The sequence below is a fragment of the Pelophylax lessonae genome (assembly GCF_965119305.1).
Source record: "Pelophylax lessonae genome assembly, chromosome: 6".
Taxonomy (NCBI): Eukaryota; Metazoa; Chordata; class Amphibia; order Anura; family Ranidae; genus Pelophylax; species Pelophylax lessonae.
The window spans coordinates 242,783,176-242,800,871 of NC_138773.1; the positions used below are offsets into that span (position 1 = coordinate 242,783,176).

The 17,696-nt window shown below is 47.5% G+C and overlaps 1 protein-coding gene across 1 annotated transcript in view; it reads right to left on the minus strand.

The window, feature by feature from the left end:
- Positions 1–17,696, minus strand: part of AGPS (alkylglycerone phosphate synthase) — a 386,322-nt gene that overhangs the window by 207,719 nt on the left and 160,907 nt on the right. Inside the window, exon 11 of the mRNA XM_082260060.1 lies at positions 9,236–9,363. Coding sequence (XP_082116186.1) covers positions 9,236–9,363 — 128 coding nt within the window. The remainder of the gene's footprint in view (positions 1–9,235; positions 9,364–17,696) is intronic.

A 17,696-nucleotide genomic window follows, 5' to 3' on the forward strand; every position in this document is an offset into this window, starting at 1 on the left:
GTTCTGCCCACCTTAGAATGTCGGCTACCTCCAGAGCCGCCAAGACACTTCTTGTGCCCCCCTGGTGATTGACAAACAACAACAGGCATGGCATTGCCTGATCGAATGCACACTGGACATCCCCCGAAGACGATCCGTCCACTGTTCCAGACACAGTCTGATCGCTCAGGTTTCAAGACATTGATCGTTAGTCTGGACTCTTCCAGTGTCCAGACCCCTGAGCAGAATTTTTGCAGAGGACTCCTCCCTAGCCGGGCAGGCTGGCATCCATGGTGACCACTGTCCAATACAAGGGGAGGAAGTATTTGCCCAACCGAAGCGCCGGAGAACGAAGCCATCATATCAGGAACTCTTTCGTTCCCCAGCTCAGCGAGGTCTGATTGTCCAAAGACCACAGATTCCTGTCCCATTTGGCCAGAATCTCCCTTTGCAGGGACCTTGTATGGAACTGTGCAAATGGAACCGCCTTGAAGGTAGACACCATCAGGCCCAGCACCTGCATGCAAGTTCGGAGGGATGACCATCTGCTGGACAGCAGGAGATGAATTGCAGCCTGCAATTTCTGGAGTTTGTCCAGAGGAAGGAGCACTCTGGCTAAGGCCGAGTCCAGAGTCAGACCCAGATAGTCCAAGGTAAAGGTGAAGGTGAAGGGAAGAATCCTTTAGGTCGATAGACGCAAGAAAATCCCCAATGCAAGGATGCCACCACCGTGGTAATTGACTCCATCCTGAACTTCTGCACCCGCACAAAGCAGTTCCAGACCTTGCCATCCTTCCTGGGAACTGTAAACCGGTTTGAGTAAAACCCCTGAAAACGATCCATAGTCGGAACCGGGACAATCACTCCTTGAAGTAACAGGTCTTACACCGCCCCAAACAGACCCTGTAAGTAGTGCGGCGACAGACGCAAGTTGGAAGGAAAGAACCTTGCTGGAGGATAAGAGCGAAAATCGATCTTGTTGCCAGACCGTATGTCTTCATGGACCCACGGGACCGGGAAAGCAGCAAAGATGTAATCCCATCCCCCCCCCCCCCCCGATACGGGTGAGGGCATAGCTTCATGCTAAAGAAGCCTTGCCCGCAGGTCTGGAGAAGCTGCTTTTGACTTGCCAGACCAAGTTCGCTTGGATCCACCAGAGGAGGCCCTGAAAGGCTTTGATCCCTTGTCAGTCGCCCCCGAGGAACGAAAAAAAATATGAGCTGAGAAGGATGGCCCACGTCTACGAAAAGGGTCCTTACCCTTACTAGCCTGCGGAAGAAAGGTACTTTTCCCTCTGTGAGACCCTAGTGATGTCATTTAGGGTAGCTCCAAACAGATGATCCCCTTGAAAAGGAAGATCAGTCAAGGCCTTTTAAGAAGTCTGGTTTGCAGGCCAGCATTAGAGCCAAAAAATACGCTGAAGGACCACTGCTCAAAGAGAGCCTAGCGACTAGGGGAGCCGTGTCCAAAGGGGCATGACGGATAAACTGCAGCCCCAGGACTAACTGGTCCGCCAGCTCAGCAAAGGCAGGGGGAAGCTGCTCCCACTCCAGGTCACAGCATAAAAGCTTAGCCCACTCGGTCAGAGTTTGCGACACCTGTGAAATGGTAAATACCGGCCAAACCAGCCACAGTGTACATATTGTGGGCCACATTTTGGCCATTGCCACACTTTAGCGACAATTCTACCAAAATAGGCAGGGAAAGGAAACACCTTTGCCGCTCTGGACGGCTTGTGAGTGCCAAAGTGAACCAATGCCTCAGTTGTAGCTTCAGCTGTGTCCTCCATTTTAAGGTCTCATGCACAGATACAATCAGTGCATCCACCAACGCCCATGTCCGCGTTGGACGAATCAGATTCAGGATCTGAGGAGATAGATGAGGCAGGGGAAGGCGGGGGGCACTTTTTGCTTGCTGTCGCCCAAAAACCACCTCCACCCAGAACACAAATTACTCCAGGACCGCTGTCAGTGCATCAATGGATTGTTGGGATCCGGAGGGCCCCGCAGCCTCTGAGAGGCGATCAGGTGGGGAAATATGCTCCAAAAACTCCATGAGTCAATAGGGGGACCCCACATAAAAAAAGGTGTAAAACACACTGCTAAGGGACATCCTCACTGCTCCGGCAGCACCACTTGGTTGCCAGTAACAGAGCACCTAATCGATCCTCAGTAGGGAGGGAGAGGAACCCACCAGACTCCTCACCCAGCAGAAACAGGCACCTGCAGCCACCAGGATAATCTGCACTCCACGTGCGGCGACCAGGAAGTAAAAAGATCCAGGAACCAGCCCCAGGGGATGAGGAGGAGCTCCCATCCCCGCCCATAGGTCATGACCGCAGCTTTTTTCAATGGCCTACCACCACAAAATGGCTGCCGGACTACACAAACATGGCTACCATGCATTGAGCACACAGGCTGCAGTGAAATGGCGGAACCAGGAGGGATTGCTAGGCCTAAGAAAACAGGACAGGCAGGAAGGGGGGCCCCTGGCAGGAGTCCCCCACCAGGTACAGCCCCCCCCCTCCACAGCCGACCGCCTGGTTGCCGGTGGCGCACCCCCCTCCCCCATACCAGGAGGTGGACCAGGCCACCCCACAGCCCCAGCGCAAGTGGGGGGGAGGGGGGGCGAGATGGCCCACAGGGACCACCAGACTGATGAGGGGGGTGCCCAATGGGGAGGAGAGGAACTCTGGGGTTCGACCATCCCAAGGAAGGACCCACATCCAGCCCAAAACCCTCCAGGGGGAGGGGGGGGGACAGTTACTTGCCATACCAGGAACCAGGCGGGCACCTCTCCAGACAGAACCTCTCCTCCATCAAAATTGGGGGGGGATGTTGGGCAGGAGGAACGCTGCGACTTGGGCCGAGACCCTGGCGTATGTGACTTTGCGAGTCCCCGTCCGGTGGGGCTACGTCGCGGCCGACCTAGCACAGAGCCGAGGCCTGCACATGCTTGCTGGCCAGACTGGGTCGACTACTGGATCTAGATTATCCAGGCCGTTGCCCAGCAGTTGATTGTAGATCTCACAGGAAAAAAAACAGGAGGAAAAAAAAATCTAAAAATGAAAACATTGCCAGGACCAGAGATCTCAGCAAGAAACTAGGTTCTTAGTCCTGACTAGGCAGAAAAAAACGACCTAGTACCTATAACAGAGAGAGGGAGTATACCCTCTAGGACTGCCCATAGGCTTTTTCTGCCTAATGTCCAACTCCTGTAGTGGGCAGTATAACCCAATAGTTAAGACGATCAGGAGCTGTGTCTGTCAATGAACGAAAGAGAACAATAATTTATAAAATGGAGGATCAAATTCAGAAACTTGTTGTATTATGACTATCCGTGGAAATGTATCTTAAATACGGTTTGTTAAAATGTTAAAAGCTAAATTTACCTTCTGGGGGGAAAAAAAAAATAAATGAATATTTTTGCAAAAAAAAAAAAAGTGCATTATTTTTTTCCTGCAGGAGCCTGCATGGACTAGTGATCAGTGCAATGCTCTGCAATGTAAGGTTCCTGGAGACAAGCCGTACAGCTTTTAGCCCCTTACGTCTGTAGAAACTGTTAGTGTGAAAGCTGCAGGGCTTGTTAAAGAACTACGAGTGCGCTCAGTGTCCTCACAGTTTATTGAGAACTGAAAAACGTCTGCCACGGTGCCACAGGGGACTTTTAGTTCTCTCATTCACATATTCCTGTGAACGAATAACTTGGCTGTGCAGGTGGAGACCTGCATAGCTGCATTTTTTTTCCAATTACACAGGAAACCTCACAGAAATACTTCATATTTAAAAAAATATGGATTGCTTGTGCCCCCACTTTTCCAAGAGCTGTCAGTATAGTTAAGCACAAAAAAATGAATTTTTGTAAAATCTTACCGTAAAATCCTTTTCTCTTAAGCTCATTGACAGACGTAGTCCTCCTTGATTAATATCAACTCGGGTTATACTGCCCTCTACAGGAGTAGGACTAGACAGGAAAGAAAACGTTCTGGCCACACCCCAGGGGCAGTCCCAGAGGGTATATCCTCTCACTTCTTGCTACAGCAAATCAGTTATGTCACAAAGCAGTGTTTAGAGAATTTAACCCAACCCAACTCAAAAACAGAGGGGCGGGTACTACGTCTGTCAATGAGCTTAAGAGAAAAGGATTTTACGGTAAGATTTTACAAAAATCCATTTTTCTCTGTCGCTCATTGACAGACATAGTCCTCCTTGATTAATATCAACTCGGGACGTCCCAAAGCAGTGCCACAAATGAGGGGTGGGAAAATGGAAATCAAAATCCAACCTAGAAGGCCCAACCGGTGCCAACTATAAGTTTAAAAGGCTCATCAAACCAAAAAGATGAGACTCAACAGAAATTCCAACGGAAAAAAACCCTTGATGTAGACCACCGGTCTCCTCAAATTGTGGTTTGCAAAACCTTGCGGCCAAATGAGGCATCCACCGATGCCATCACATGAACTTTATAAAATTTTGTAAAGGTATGCACCGACTACCAGGTAGCCGCCTTGCACACCTGGACCACTGACGCCTGATGGCGGTAGGCCCAGGAAGTACTGAGCGCTCGAGTGGAGTGCGCCTTAACAAGGAACGGAGGATTCCGATCCTAAATAGAATAAGCCTGTACCACCGTCTGTCTAACCCATCTGGAGATAGTCGCGGCAGATGCAGGCAACCCCTTTCTGGGGCCATCCGTGATCACAAAAAGTGAATCCGTCTCACGGAACGATTCCGTAGTCTTCAGGTATACCCTGATTGCCCGCACCACATCCAAGGAATGCAACGCACCTTCCCAAGGATGACTGGGCTTAGGACACAAGGAAGGTAGCACAATATCTTCATTCAGATGAAAGTCTGAAAACCACCTTAGGAAAAAAAAGATGGCTTCGGATGAAGAACTACCTTCTCCCTATGAATCCCCAATATGGGGAATGACACAATAATGCAGCCAGTTCTGACACCCTGCATGCAGAAGTGATAGCCACCAAGAAGGCCACCTTCTGGGATAATGTAAGCAAGGGAATCTCCCTGATATTTTCAAAGGGAGGTTTCTGAAGAACCGACAACACCAAATTAAGATCCCAGGGTGGTAAGGGCGCGCGCACTGGCAAAGCCAAGTGCTGCACCTCCTGGATGAAATTCCGCACCAAGGAATGAGTAGCCAGAGGCTTCTGGAAGAAGATTGCTAATGCTGAAACCTGACCCTGGATAGTGCTCAAGGATAGTTTCTGTTCAACCCCCTTTTGCAGAAAAAAACAAGATTCGGGTCACCGAATAGGTACGTGGGGGAAAACTCCTACGATTCACACCACGCAATGTAAGCCTTCCATGTGCGATAATAGACTTTGTTGGAAGTTGCTTTTCTTGCTTTAATTAGAGTAGGAATAACTGAAGCTGACAATTCCTTGTCCTTCAATACCTGGGTCTCAATGGCCAGGCCGTTGACTGTAGCGACTGCGACTGTAAAGCACGATGGAAGATCGGTCCTTGAGACCGCAGATCCTCCCTGAGAAGAAGTCTCCAAGGAGCGTCCGCGACTAGTCTTGCCCAAGTCGGCGTACCCGGCTTGACGAGGCTAGCCCGGAATTACCGGGATAACTGGAGTTCCCTCCACCTCTATCCTGTGGAGAAATCTCAGCAGTAACTTGAGAAGGGGGAAGACATACAGTAGCTGATACTTCCCCTACGGGGCGCTCAGCGCGTCTGCTGCGTCCGCTAGAGGATCGCGGGCGCGAGCCCTGTTGAGCCAACCTGCCAACAGATCCATCTCCGGGGTGCCCCAATGAAGGGACAGCTGGTGAAATACCTCTGGATGAAGAGACTATTCCTCTTGATCCAGAATCTGACGGCTGAAATAATCTGCCTGTCCACACCCGTGATAAATATCGCAGAGAGAACTGGAACAACTGTTCCCCCAATAGGAATGTTGGCCACTACTATGGCCGCCAGGGCACTCTTGATGCCCCCTGGTGATCGACATAAGTCATGACCGAGGCATAGTCCGATTGGATCCGAACCGGGCTGCCCTGGAGCGGCTCGGTCCAGTAAATCAGACAAAGTCTGATCGCTCTCAGTTCCAACACATTAATCGGTGACCTGGAATTTATCAGAAGAAATGACTTCCCCTGGCTGAGCATCGGAGACCGAAGCCACCAGACCAGAGTCTCCCTGGTCCGCTCGCTCAATCGGATCCGATTGTCCAGGGAATCGGAAATTCCGATTCCATATGAGAAGAATCTCCTCTTTGGAGAATTCGGGTATGAGACTGGGCAAACGGTACTGCCTCTAAAGAGGCGACCATCAATCCCAGCCAGTTGACGGACAGCAACATCGGAATCATTGACTGAATCTTCTGGAGTTTCTCCGCATGGAGAAACACTCTTGCCAAGGATGTATCCAAAATTAGGCCCAGATAGTTCAGTCTCCTGGTGGGAACCAGGGATGATCTTTGGGAAAAGCAACGAAAACGCTGATGTCCTGCGAAGATGGGGATATGAAGATAGGCACCCTAAATGTCTATGGACGCCAGGAAATCCCCCTGATGCAGGGAGGCCACCACTGTATGGATGGACTCCATCTCTTCCAAGACCAGAATTGGACGCACCTAGCCCTTTTTCCTGGGCATTGTGAACAGGTTCGACTAGAACTCCTCCAAGGAATGGGAACTACCACTGCTTGTTGCATCAAGCTGTCCCCCGCAAAGCTTTTTAAGCGACCCGGGGATTTCGAATATTGGAAGGGAAGAATCGCACCGGTGGAAGTGATCGAAACTCGACCTTGTATCCCGACCATATGACCTTGCGAACCCCTTTATCCGGGATTCTGGAAAGCCCTGGATCCGGAAACCGATGAAGACGTCCCCCCACCCTAGAGATGGGGTCCATTCTGTCAATCCAACGGGATAACAGTGGCTTTATTTAGTCTGGAAATCGGTGAGTCCACTATTGGTGGTACCGTCCATCTTTGTAATGAGGGATTCCTCAAAATGATAGCGCCTAGCAATGCGTTTGGAAAGAGCAGGGGCTCGTTTACGGACGACCCCATTTGAGCAAGGGAAACCCTTCATTTTGGTAGGCTTGCTAGTACCAAAGAAGGAATACGAGTCTCCGCTACCTCTGCCCGTGTAACCTCAAGATTTAAGGTTTCCCGGACAGACAAAACTAGTGCTTCCACCAACGCTTTTTGTGCTATGGCGGAGGCAGACGAGTCCTCCTCACTGTCTGAGGAGACCGTACCTGAGACAACAACCCCAGAAAAGGGGCTGCAATGACCAGCTCAGAATCCGTATCTGAAGTATCAGATGACATAGGGGTAGGCGGGGGTCGCTCTTCTTGACCCCCGTCCCTGACAGGCTACCTCCACCCGGGATACCAAAGACTCCAAAACTGCTGATAATGCATCATCACAAATAAGGTACTGGAGGGTCCTGCGGCCACCCCGAGGGGATCAGGTGGGGATACATGTGTGGCAGGGTTCATGTAACAAGACACTTGCCAGCAAACACAAAAAAATTAATTGCAAGAAAAAAACATTTTTTTTTAAACTTAGTCCCCCAGCGCAATAGCGCCCCTCAGTCTACCTGCTTGGACCCCTCAGAAAGAGAGAGACCCCAAGCTCACCTGATGCACAGAAGTTTCTTATCAACTTGCTTCCAGCACTGTCTGTTACAGACAGGAAGTCTTTGGCTTGCTTTCCCTGGGCCAAGGAGGCGGCTCCGCCCCTTTACACGCCTTCCGGCGCCTCCCCCTAGCTCCTCGAGGTGTTTGGTCACCTCAAACATGGCCGCCCCCATGCTGGAGACACGAGGCTACGCCAATATGGTGGCCTTGTGCGATCTGCAAAACAATGGCGGCGGCCTGTGTAGGATAGCGGCGGCTAGCAGCGGCCTGCGGGAAGTATGTATTCGGCCTGGCGGCCTGCGGGAGTGCCTCGGCCCCACAAACTTCACCCTGAATGGTGATAAGCCTGGCCGGCGGTATAGGACCCTGGCGGGCCGCATGCGTTCCGTGGGCCGTCGGGAGGCTGTGCAGCCCGTGGAAGTGAACGGTTGCTGGAGGAATGGCGATCTGGACTGCAGTAACTCAGGCATAGGCATCGGCCTGTGTACACACTCTGACAGGTAGGATACCTTCTTTTTTTTCCAAAAACCTTCTACTTCAATAGTAATGCCCTTTTGTACTGCCACTGACTTCAGTCACCCTTACAGTCTTGCAATGACCTTAGATTGTCAGCTCCCAAACCAAGCCTCCTGGTTACTATTCACAAACAATCACACTCAAATTGGGGGATCTGTGACCTGTTATAGGATAGAGGGGAGACCCATCCTACCATTCCAGAGAGGGGCCCGCGTCCACCACAAACCTGACAGGGGGGAGAGGGGGAACATTCTACTCACCATACCGGAACCAGGCGGGCGCCAACTCCTGACAGAACCCCTCTCCACCGGGGTGGGGGGGCTGTCGACCAATACGGACGCCGTGACTCTGTTGGTCATTGGCGTCCAGGCGAGACGTTTAACTCGCAGGGTCAGTCCCCGTCCAGTGGGACTATGTCGCGGCCGACCCAGCGCGGAGCTATGGCCTGCACGGGCTCGTAGGCTGAACTGGGGTGACCACTGGATCTCAACATCCAGCCCGTCGCCCAGTTCCAGCTTTCTTGCTTGAAGATCTCACAGGAACACTGGAGAAAAAAGCTGTCTAAAAAAAAAAAATCTTTCTAAGAAAAAAATCCTGCCAGGACCGAAGATCCTAGCAAGGCATCTAGGTCCTTACTCCTAACTAGACAGAAAAAAACTGATTTGCTGTAGCAGGAAGTGAGAGGATATGCCCTCTGGGACTGCCCCTGGGGTGTGGCCAGAACGTTTTCTTTCCTGTCTAGTCCTACTCCTGTAGAGGGCAGTATAACCCGAGTTGATATTAATCAAGGAGGACTACGTCTGTCAATGAGCGACAGAGAAACATTTTTGTGCACAGCTATACTCATGGCTTCAGAAGAAGTGGATCATGTCCATGAAACCGGTCGGGCCACAAACAATCAATCAGTTTTTTTTTTTTAAATATGATGTATTGTCATATTATAAATCTGTTGGAACAATTGTACTGTTGACCTATGTTATGTTGTACAACAAAGAGGCAACAAATTAAATGTGAATAATAAAGAAATTGTGTTTTACGTAAAATGCTGTGCCTTAAAAATCCCATTTCATTTCCCTTGTTCTCTAGTTTGTTTTTCATGACAATATCGCTGGGCAAGCTCACCTGTCTTGCAACTTCTCTCAAACAGGCCACACCTTGCTCAAAATTTGGAAAGACCACTGAACCATACTTCTGATATTCTGGAAGAGGCCTGATTTTTATTGTCACTTCTGTAACTACTCCAAGTGTTCCTGTTAAGAAATAATCAAAATTAAAAAAATAAAAGATATTTTGTACATACTGGCAACATTATTTACAGTTTGAAATGTTCATCTGAATCACATATAAGAAAAAACCCCTAGCTTTATCGGTCATTACCACAGTAGCGGCAGGGAGAACTCTTCCTCTGGGGTCCACAGACCTTTAATAATTAGTAGGGAATCAAATACTTAACACCCCAACAAAAGTGGAAAAACACATTTTAAAAAGATGGATCGTATATGCAACGCAATACTAGGTTCTCTAATCTGGAAAATACCTTTAGAATATATACTTACCTGCCATAATTTAACATTTCAAAACAACTAGGTCCATGCCCCCAATCTTGCCATCCATGCCTAAACCCTATCCATAACCATTAACAAATTTCCTTGATTTCCACACGTAAGCTGGTGGTCACATGTTCAAGCAGAACTTCATTCTTTCAATCAACATTGACTATTTTTAATCCTTTTGCTGCTAGCGTTCATGAATAGATAGTAAAGTACATAATTTACTTGTTTTAACAGCTTAAAGGCCAGACGCCGCAGATATACTGCGGCAGGCTTGCTCTCCTGAGCAAACCGCCATACCCGTACGGTGGCTCGCGGAAGCGGGTCCCGAAAGCGTGCCCGCTTTCTAGCCCTGCAGCTAAGCAACGGGACCGGCGGCCTGGCGATCGCTGCAGGGGCTGACAGAAGGTGGTGTGCCATTGTAAACACGGCACACCGCTCATCTGTCACTGATTGAAACAGGGCTCCTGTGTTCCTGTTATCTCAGAACACAGGAGCCCTGTTTCCATCCACCAAGTCTGGCCCCCACACAGTTCGAATCACCACCTAGATACATATTTAACCCTTTGATCGCCCCTGGTGTTAATCCCTTCGCTGCCAGTATCATTATTACAGTAACAGTGCATATTTTTTAGCACTGATTACTATAGTTATGTCACCCCCAAAAGTGTCAAATGTCAGTTAGGGGGTCCAATCTGTCTGACGCAATGTCGCAGTCCCGCTAAGAATCGCAGATCGCCGCCATTACTAGTAAAAAAATTTTTTAAAAATGACAAAGCTTTCCCCTAGTTTGTAGACGTGATAGCTTTTAAGCAAACCAATCAAAATACACTTATTGGGATTTTTTTTTTACCAAAAATGTGGCAAAATACAAATTGCCCAAAAATGATGAACAATTTAGTTTTAATTTTTTTTATTGGGAATGTTATATAGCAGAAAGTGAAAAATATTGCTTTTTGTTTTTTTGTTTTTTAAATTGTCGCTCTTTTTTTGTTTATAGCGCATCAAAAAACCGCAGAGGTGATCAAATACCACCAAAAGAAAGCTGTTTGTAGGGGAAAAAAAAGGACGTCAATTTTATTTTGGTACAGCGTCGCATGACTGCACAGTTGTCAGTTAAAATAACGCAGTGCCGAATCGCAAAAATGGCCTGGTCATTAAGGGGGCAAATCCTTCCGGTCCAGATGTGGTTAAAATTTTTTTTTTTTTTTTTTTTTTTTTTTTACATTTCTTCAGGTATTTCCTGGTTTCCAAGCCATACTAATGATGTCACATATCCCAGGAGTCTTCAGGAGGGGAGAAGGGGGTTTCTCAGCTAAGCACACCCTCCTGCCTGCATACATGTGGGAGCTAAGGGTAGATGGATTGCAGGAAGTAAATGCTACATCAATTATCTGCCTTTATTCAAGATGGTCACGGCCAGAAATGCTAGGGGGTGATTTTCAAAGTGATTTCTTATCAAAATAAAGCAGCATGGAGACATGGATGCGCGAGTTTGCTTTGAATATTAAACAAAAAAAAAAAACGTAAAGCATTTTTGGTTTGTAGTTTTCAGATGCAGCGTAGGTGCACTTTAACAAATACCTGGCACTGCTGCACACAGCTGGATGTGTCCTAAATTAACTCTTAGGTGATACTGGCTGAGCATCAAAGCTATTCAGTGAAAAGCTTGTTTTTCTGTGGAAATATGGTAACAATCCTTCAGTTATCAGAGATGTTCACGAAAAAGGTGTACCCTATTCACAGGAAAGCCCATACAATTCCAACTAAGAATATGAGTTAACTGTGCATAATCTGAGTTTACCATTCGGTAAAAATTGCTTACAGAATGATCACCATATACACATCTAAAGTAATATGCAAATTTTGTCTTTTCCTTAGTTTTTAGCACATACTTTCTGCTTCCTCAGTTTTTCTATTGGTCAGTGAAGCCATCATTAACAAAGTAGTAACACTAGGTAGCCTTGAGAGGGAGGAGGGTCAGGGCAGAGTTTGACTTTAGAGGAAATATCAGTCTAAGTTTATCTTTAGTTCCCATTTACACCCGAGCAATCTGAAGCACAATTTGAAACTTCATCAGAAATGCTTAAAAACTCAATAGGATTTATATTCCACGATGCCCTTTCACACATGGGTATAGTGTCGCTTAAAGGTTGCTGCTCAAAAACGTACATGAACTTCCTCTGTGGTAAAGTCACTTGTGTTGGCCCCAATAGACTTTAATAGGAGCACCCGAAAAATTAGCGAAACTTTTTTTTTTTTTTTGCTTAGTAAATGGCTTTTGATTGGCTAAAAGAGAGAGTAATGGAAATAAACCTTTTACCACTTGTGCACTGTCAAAGACTGAATGCATTGGAGCAGTGGCCTGGTTGAAGCCCGATCTGAGGCTGTCATACACCTTCTTATGGGGTTTTGTAGAGATGTGCAACCTCCAGGACTTTTCCCTTCTCCATTAGAGGTCTAGAGATGGGACAAGCTCTGTCCTTGTCTGCACTACTTGCGGTTTGCTACATAAGATGACCTGCTGGAGCCTTGAGCAGTACCTGTAAAAATTGGTTTGGTTCACAGTGTATATCCAGTCAATGACATTCTAGTCCATGTGTGCCACCAGCTGTAAGGGCCCATTCCCACTGTTGCAGTAGTTTAACGTGCTTAAAGAAGCATTTTTTTATGCATGAATGTGTATTGCGTTAAAAGAACAATTATTATTATACAGGATTTATATATATTGCCAACAGTTTGCACAGCACTCTACAATATGAGGGAAGACAATACAGTTACAATACAATTCAATACAGGAGGAACTGGACAGCACTGCTCGTTAGAGCTTACAATCTAGAATGATTTTAAATGAGTTGTCAACGCATCAAAAAAAGCAAAAGCACACTACAAAGCAATAAATTTACATGTGCCCATTGTGGTATGCTAAAATGCAGGTACATTTTTTAATTGTTTTTGTATATGTGCTGGGATGAAACTGAAAATGAATGGTAGTGCATCACAATGCACCTATACCCATGCATTAGGTTAAGCCTGGTAAAATTTGCATGTTACCACAACACACAAGCGTGAATGCATCCCAAATGATTGTCATCACTCCAACTTCCCACAGAACAAAATCTTGAACTTGCATCTTAAATCTCAGCACAATCTAATTTCCTGTAAATTAGATCTGCTCCTCGGCTGCCTGTCTTGGTATCACTCGAGAGCAGTTATAAAGAGACAAATTAAAAATTATCACAATAACAGTCAACTTTATTGAGTGCTGTGTACAATTTATATACATCAAATTTCCCATGGAAGAGTATATTACTGGTAGAATTCACAATGATGAATGTACTGCAGAATGCAAATTAATTTGATATATACATCCACAAATACATACTCTAAGAACCCTATAGTGAAAAAGCAAAGCGTCCTCGCAGCTAAGGTGCAAAATGAACATTTTAAAAGCAGCCAGGCTGCGGGGTTAAAAGGTTATGGTGACATTATTAAATGTTATCCGCAAGGTCAATGGGCAATAAATGCCACCATAACTGTAAGGAGGATTTAAAGGGCTGTGAACATTATAACTACGCTGTAAGATATACAACTGATGTAATTGTATTATACTGCAATATAACTGTCAGTGCTATAAATCTACACGCTCTGCATTCTTACGGGAAAAAAAAAAGTATAACAAGTTCAGTCACAGGACTGCTTGCGTTTATTTTTTATTTATTTTTTCCTCCTTTTAATTCATCACCTCAAAAAGCGTCTTTTGCCATCTATCACAATTATTGGTATGACCTGATTCGTCCTCGTCTAGGGGAAAAGAGATAATGTAATAAAACTGTAGAACATCTACGTTTCCTTAAAGTGTAAACAAGCAACAGCCTAGGAATTCATCATTCTTCGAAAAATTATCCAGACCAAGGTTGAGCTGGTTATACCCACTGCAAATTTTGCCTTGTTCTTGATGAAGTAGCCAAAATTCACTCAGTGGATGGTCCCATCTGCTGTCTTCTGCATACCTGCAAACCTGGTAACCAACTACAAAAAACGTCTTACCTCTGTGCTTGCCAACAAGTGTCACACCACCAAGTACTAAGTCATGTTTTTCTTGGGGATCAAATTGATTTTAACCCCTTATGGCTGCAATTCAATTTATAACATTGGTATCATGTGTCTCTATCATTTAAAATACACCTATTATAGAAATCATAGACCATTTCTTTGTAAGTGGGCAAACTTATAAAATCTGTAGGGGATCAAATAATTGGATTTTGTCTTACCATAAAATCTTTTTTTCTCTGATGTTCATTGACGGACACAGCTCCAGAATCTTCTTGACCATTGGGTTATGCTGCCCCCTACAGGACTAGGACACTAGGCAGGAAACCGCTTTACCACACCTATGGGGCAGTCCATAGGGTTATACTCCCACTTCCAGCTAGAAGCGTTCCATTTTGTTGCAAGCAGCGTCAGAAGAAAAAAAAAACCCAACTCAATAGGAGGGGTGGGTGCTGTGTCCATCAATGAACATCAGAGAAAAGGATTTTACGGTAAGACAAAATTCAATTTTTCTCTTTAGTTCATTGATGGACACAGCTCCAGAATCTTCTTGACCATCGGGACATCCCAAAGCATTGTCAAACATGAGGAGTGGGAAAAAACAAAAAAAGAAAAAAATTCTCAAAGGCTAAACCTAGCCAACCAGGTTACATGAAGCTCCACCAGGAACAACTGGAGCTCACTTGAAAACAATACACCCTTCAAAGGGGACCAGGTCCTCTCAAACAGCAGCCTGCAAAACTCTGCGGCCAAAACTTGCAAACTTGCATCACTGACGCCTGATGGCAGAAGGCCCAAGAGGCACTGAGCGCCTACGTAGAATGCGCCTTAACAGGGAAAGGAGGAACCTTACCCTTGATTGAATAGGCCTGCACTACCATCTGATCTATCTGGAAATGGTCGCAGCAGACACGGCCAATCCCTTGCGAGGTCCATCTGTAAGGACAAAAAGTGAGTCTGATTTCCTAAATGACTCGGTTGCCACCAGGTACATCCCGATTGCCCAAACCACATCCAGAGAACGAAAGGCAATCTCCTTAGGATGCTTAGGACACAGGGAAGGCAACACAATGTCTTCATTTAGATGGAAACCAGAGACAACCTTAGGAAGGAAGGACTGACAAGGGCGAAGCACCACTTTATCTCTGTGAACAATCAAATAGGGTGAACGACAAGACAAAGCTGCCAACTCGGACACCCTGCGTGTGGAAGTAATTGCCACCAAGAAGGCTACCTTCTGGGACAATGTAATCAGAGGAATCTCATAATTATTTTCAAAAGGCGGTTTCTGAAAAACCGACAGTACCCACTTGAGGTTCCACGGAAAACAAAGGGACCGTACAGGCAGAGCCAAATGGCGAACCCCTTGAACAAAGGTGCGAACCAAGGAATGCGTAGCCAAAAGACGTTGAAAGAAAATCGCCAAGGCCGAAACCTGGCCCTTGATGGTACCCAAGGCCAGGAGCTGTTCCACACCTCTTTGGAGGAATGTAAAAATTCAAGCCACTGAAAAGGAACAGGGAGAACCCCCCAGAGACTCACACCATGCAATGTATGACTTCCAGATGCAATGGTAAATCTTCCTAGAGGTAGATTTCCTAGCTTTTAACAGCGTAGGAATAGCAGAGTCAAAACAACCCCCTATTCTTCAGCACCTGGCTTTCAACAGCCAAGCCGTTCAAGCCAGCGACTGTAAAGCAGGATGGAAGATCAGCCCTTTGGCCAACACATCTTCACTGCGAGGAAGTAGCCAAGGGACATCGGTGACTAGCCATACCAAGACCGGCGAGGCCAGTCTGGGACCACAAGGATGACTGGAATTTCTTCTGCCTTGATCATTCGCAGAAGTCTCGGCAGAAGTTTGAGAGAGAGAAAGGCGTATATCAGACGGTATAGCCCCCAAGGAACCACCAGTGCGTCCATGGCGTCAGCTAGAGGATCCCGACACCTTGCCATGAATCTCTGCACCTTCCTGTTGAGAGGAGAGGCTAACAGATCCACCTTGGGAGTTCCCCACCGGAGACACAGCTGATGAAACCCGTCCAGATGAAGTGACCATTCTCCTTGGTCCAAGATCTGTCGACTGAGGTAATCCAACAACCCCCTTTTTAGTGGCTTCGGGTGTGAAACTAAGGAGAAGAGAGTGATCCTCCCAATTGTTCTTCTGGAGGCTGGATGGGAACTACTTTATAGGCGAGAAACCAACACGTTTTTGAGCTCAACATATGTTATCTCTGGTAAGGAGCAGTACATTAGTATTTTCCCCACGAGCACGAGGTGTGTGTGGTGAGGATGGGAAGATATACTGTGAGGAATTGACCCTAGAGTCACCATTAAAGTTGCTTGCTAGCAGTTTCTTTCTGGTAAGAAGCCATCCACAGTACCTATCCCTATTTGGTGTTTTGGACTTTCCTTTCACTTGTCATGTTTTGAGAAGAAATTATTGGAATTGTGTTACACGTTTTTCCCAGGATTTAGTTGGGAAATCACCAATACTGTATACTGTTTTTTATCACCAATAAATTTCTCACATTGTATTTTGGTGTTATTTCAGTTGATTATAATCCAGATATACATTTGTCGTTAGTTTACACATGTATATATTTTTTGGGGAAGCGCACTTATATTTTCTTTCCATGACTGAGGTAATCCGACTGCCAGTTTTCCACCCCTGGAATATGCACAGCCGAGAGAGCTGGAACAAAAACGGTTCCGCCCACCTTAGAATGCCGGTTACTTCCTGAGCCGCTAGGACACTCTTTGTACCCCTTTGATGATTGACATATGGCACAGCTGTGGCATTGTCTGATTTAATCCATACCGGACTACAAAAGCAAACTACCGGGACCACAAGCAAAAAAAAAAAAAAAAAAAACTGCTTAAAAAAAAAAAAAAACCCACCGCTGGACAAGCGGCACCACAAGTCCCAGCGCATCAAGTTACTACCGTAGCAGAAAGAGGGAGGCCGTTTTGCAGCCACAGGCAGTGGCGTACCAATGGGGGGGCGGCCCTTCCCGGGTGCCACGCACTGGGGGTGTCAGCCGGTGTCCTGCCCGGTGTGTTCAGACAGATCCCGCAGTGGCAGCTCCTTAAGTTGCCGCTGCTAGCAGGGGGGGTGGAGCCGCGGCGGGAATAAGGGGGCGGAGCCTCGGCGGGAAGAAGGGGCGGAGCCTCGGCGGGAAGAAGGGGCGGAGCCTCGGCGGGAAGAAGGTGAGTGCCCATTGCCCAAGTGTGTGTGCTGGATAGGAGGGGGATGGGGCTGCTGCATATAGAGGAATTCATCTTTCTCTATTCTACCTGCAGCTGCCTGCTGAATACCTGATCCTCCTCCTCTCCCTCCTGCAGGAAGAATAGGGAAAGATCAATTCATCTATATGCAGCTGCCCCATCCCCTTCATATACAACTTCTTTTGCTGGCCCCCAGTGCTCTTAACCCCCCCCCCCCTCCAGTGCTCCTAATCCCCCCCCTCAGTGCTCTTAGCCCCCCCTGTTCTTTAGCCCCCCCCCCCATGCTCTTCAGCTCCCCACAGTGCCTTCTCCCTCCCCCCCAAGTGCTCCCTGTCCCCCCCCCCCAGTGCCCTTCACCCCCCTGGTTTTCCCTGTCCGCCCCCCAAGTGCTCCCTGTCCCCCTCCCCCCAGTGCTCTCCACCCCCCTGGTTTTCCCTGCCCGCCCCCCAAGTGCTCCCTGTCCCCCCCAGTGCTCTGCACCCCCCTGATTTTCCCTGCTTGCCCCCCAAGTGCTCCCTGTCCCCCCCAGTGCTCTCCACCCCCCTGATTTTCCCTGCTTGCCCCCAAAGTGCTCCCCACCCCCCGGGTTTTCCCTGCTCGCCCCCCAAGTGCTCCCTGTCCCGCCAAGTGCTCTCCCCCCCTGCACCTTCCAACCCCCCTACAATGCTTTCCAAACCCCCTCAATTCTCTCCAGTCCCCCCCCCCCCACCGTGCCCTTCAGCTCCTCCAATGCTCTCTGCTTCGTCTGTGCT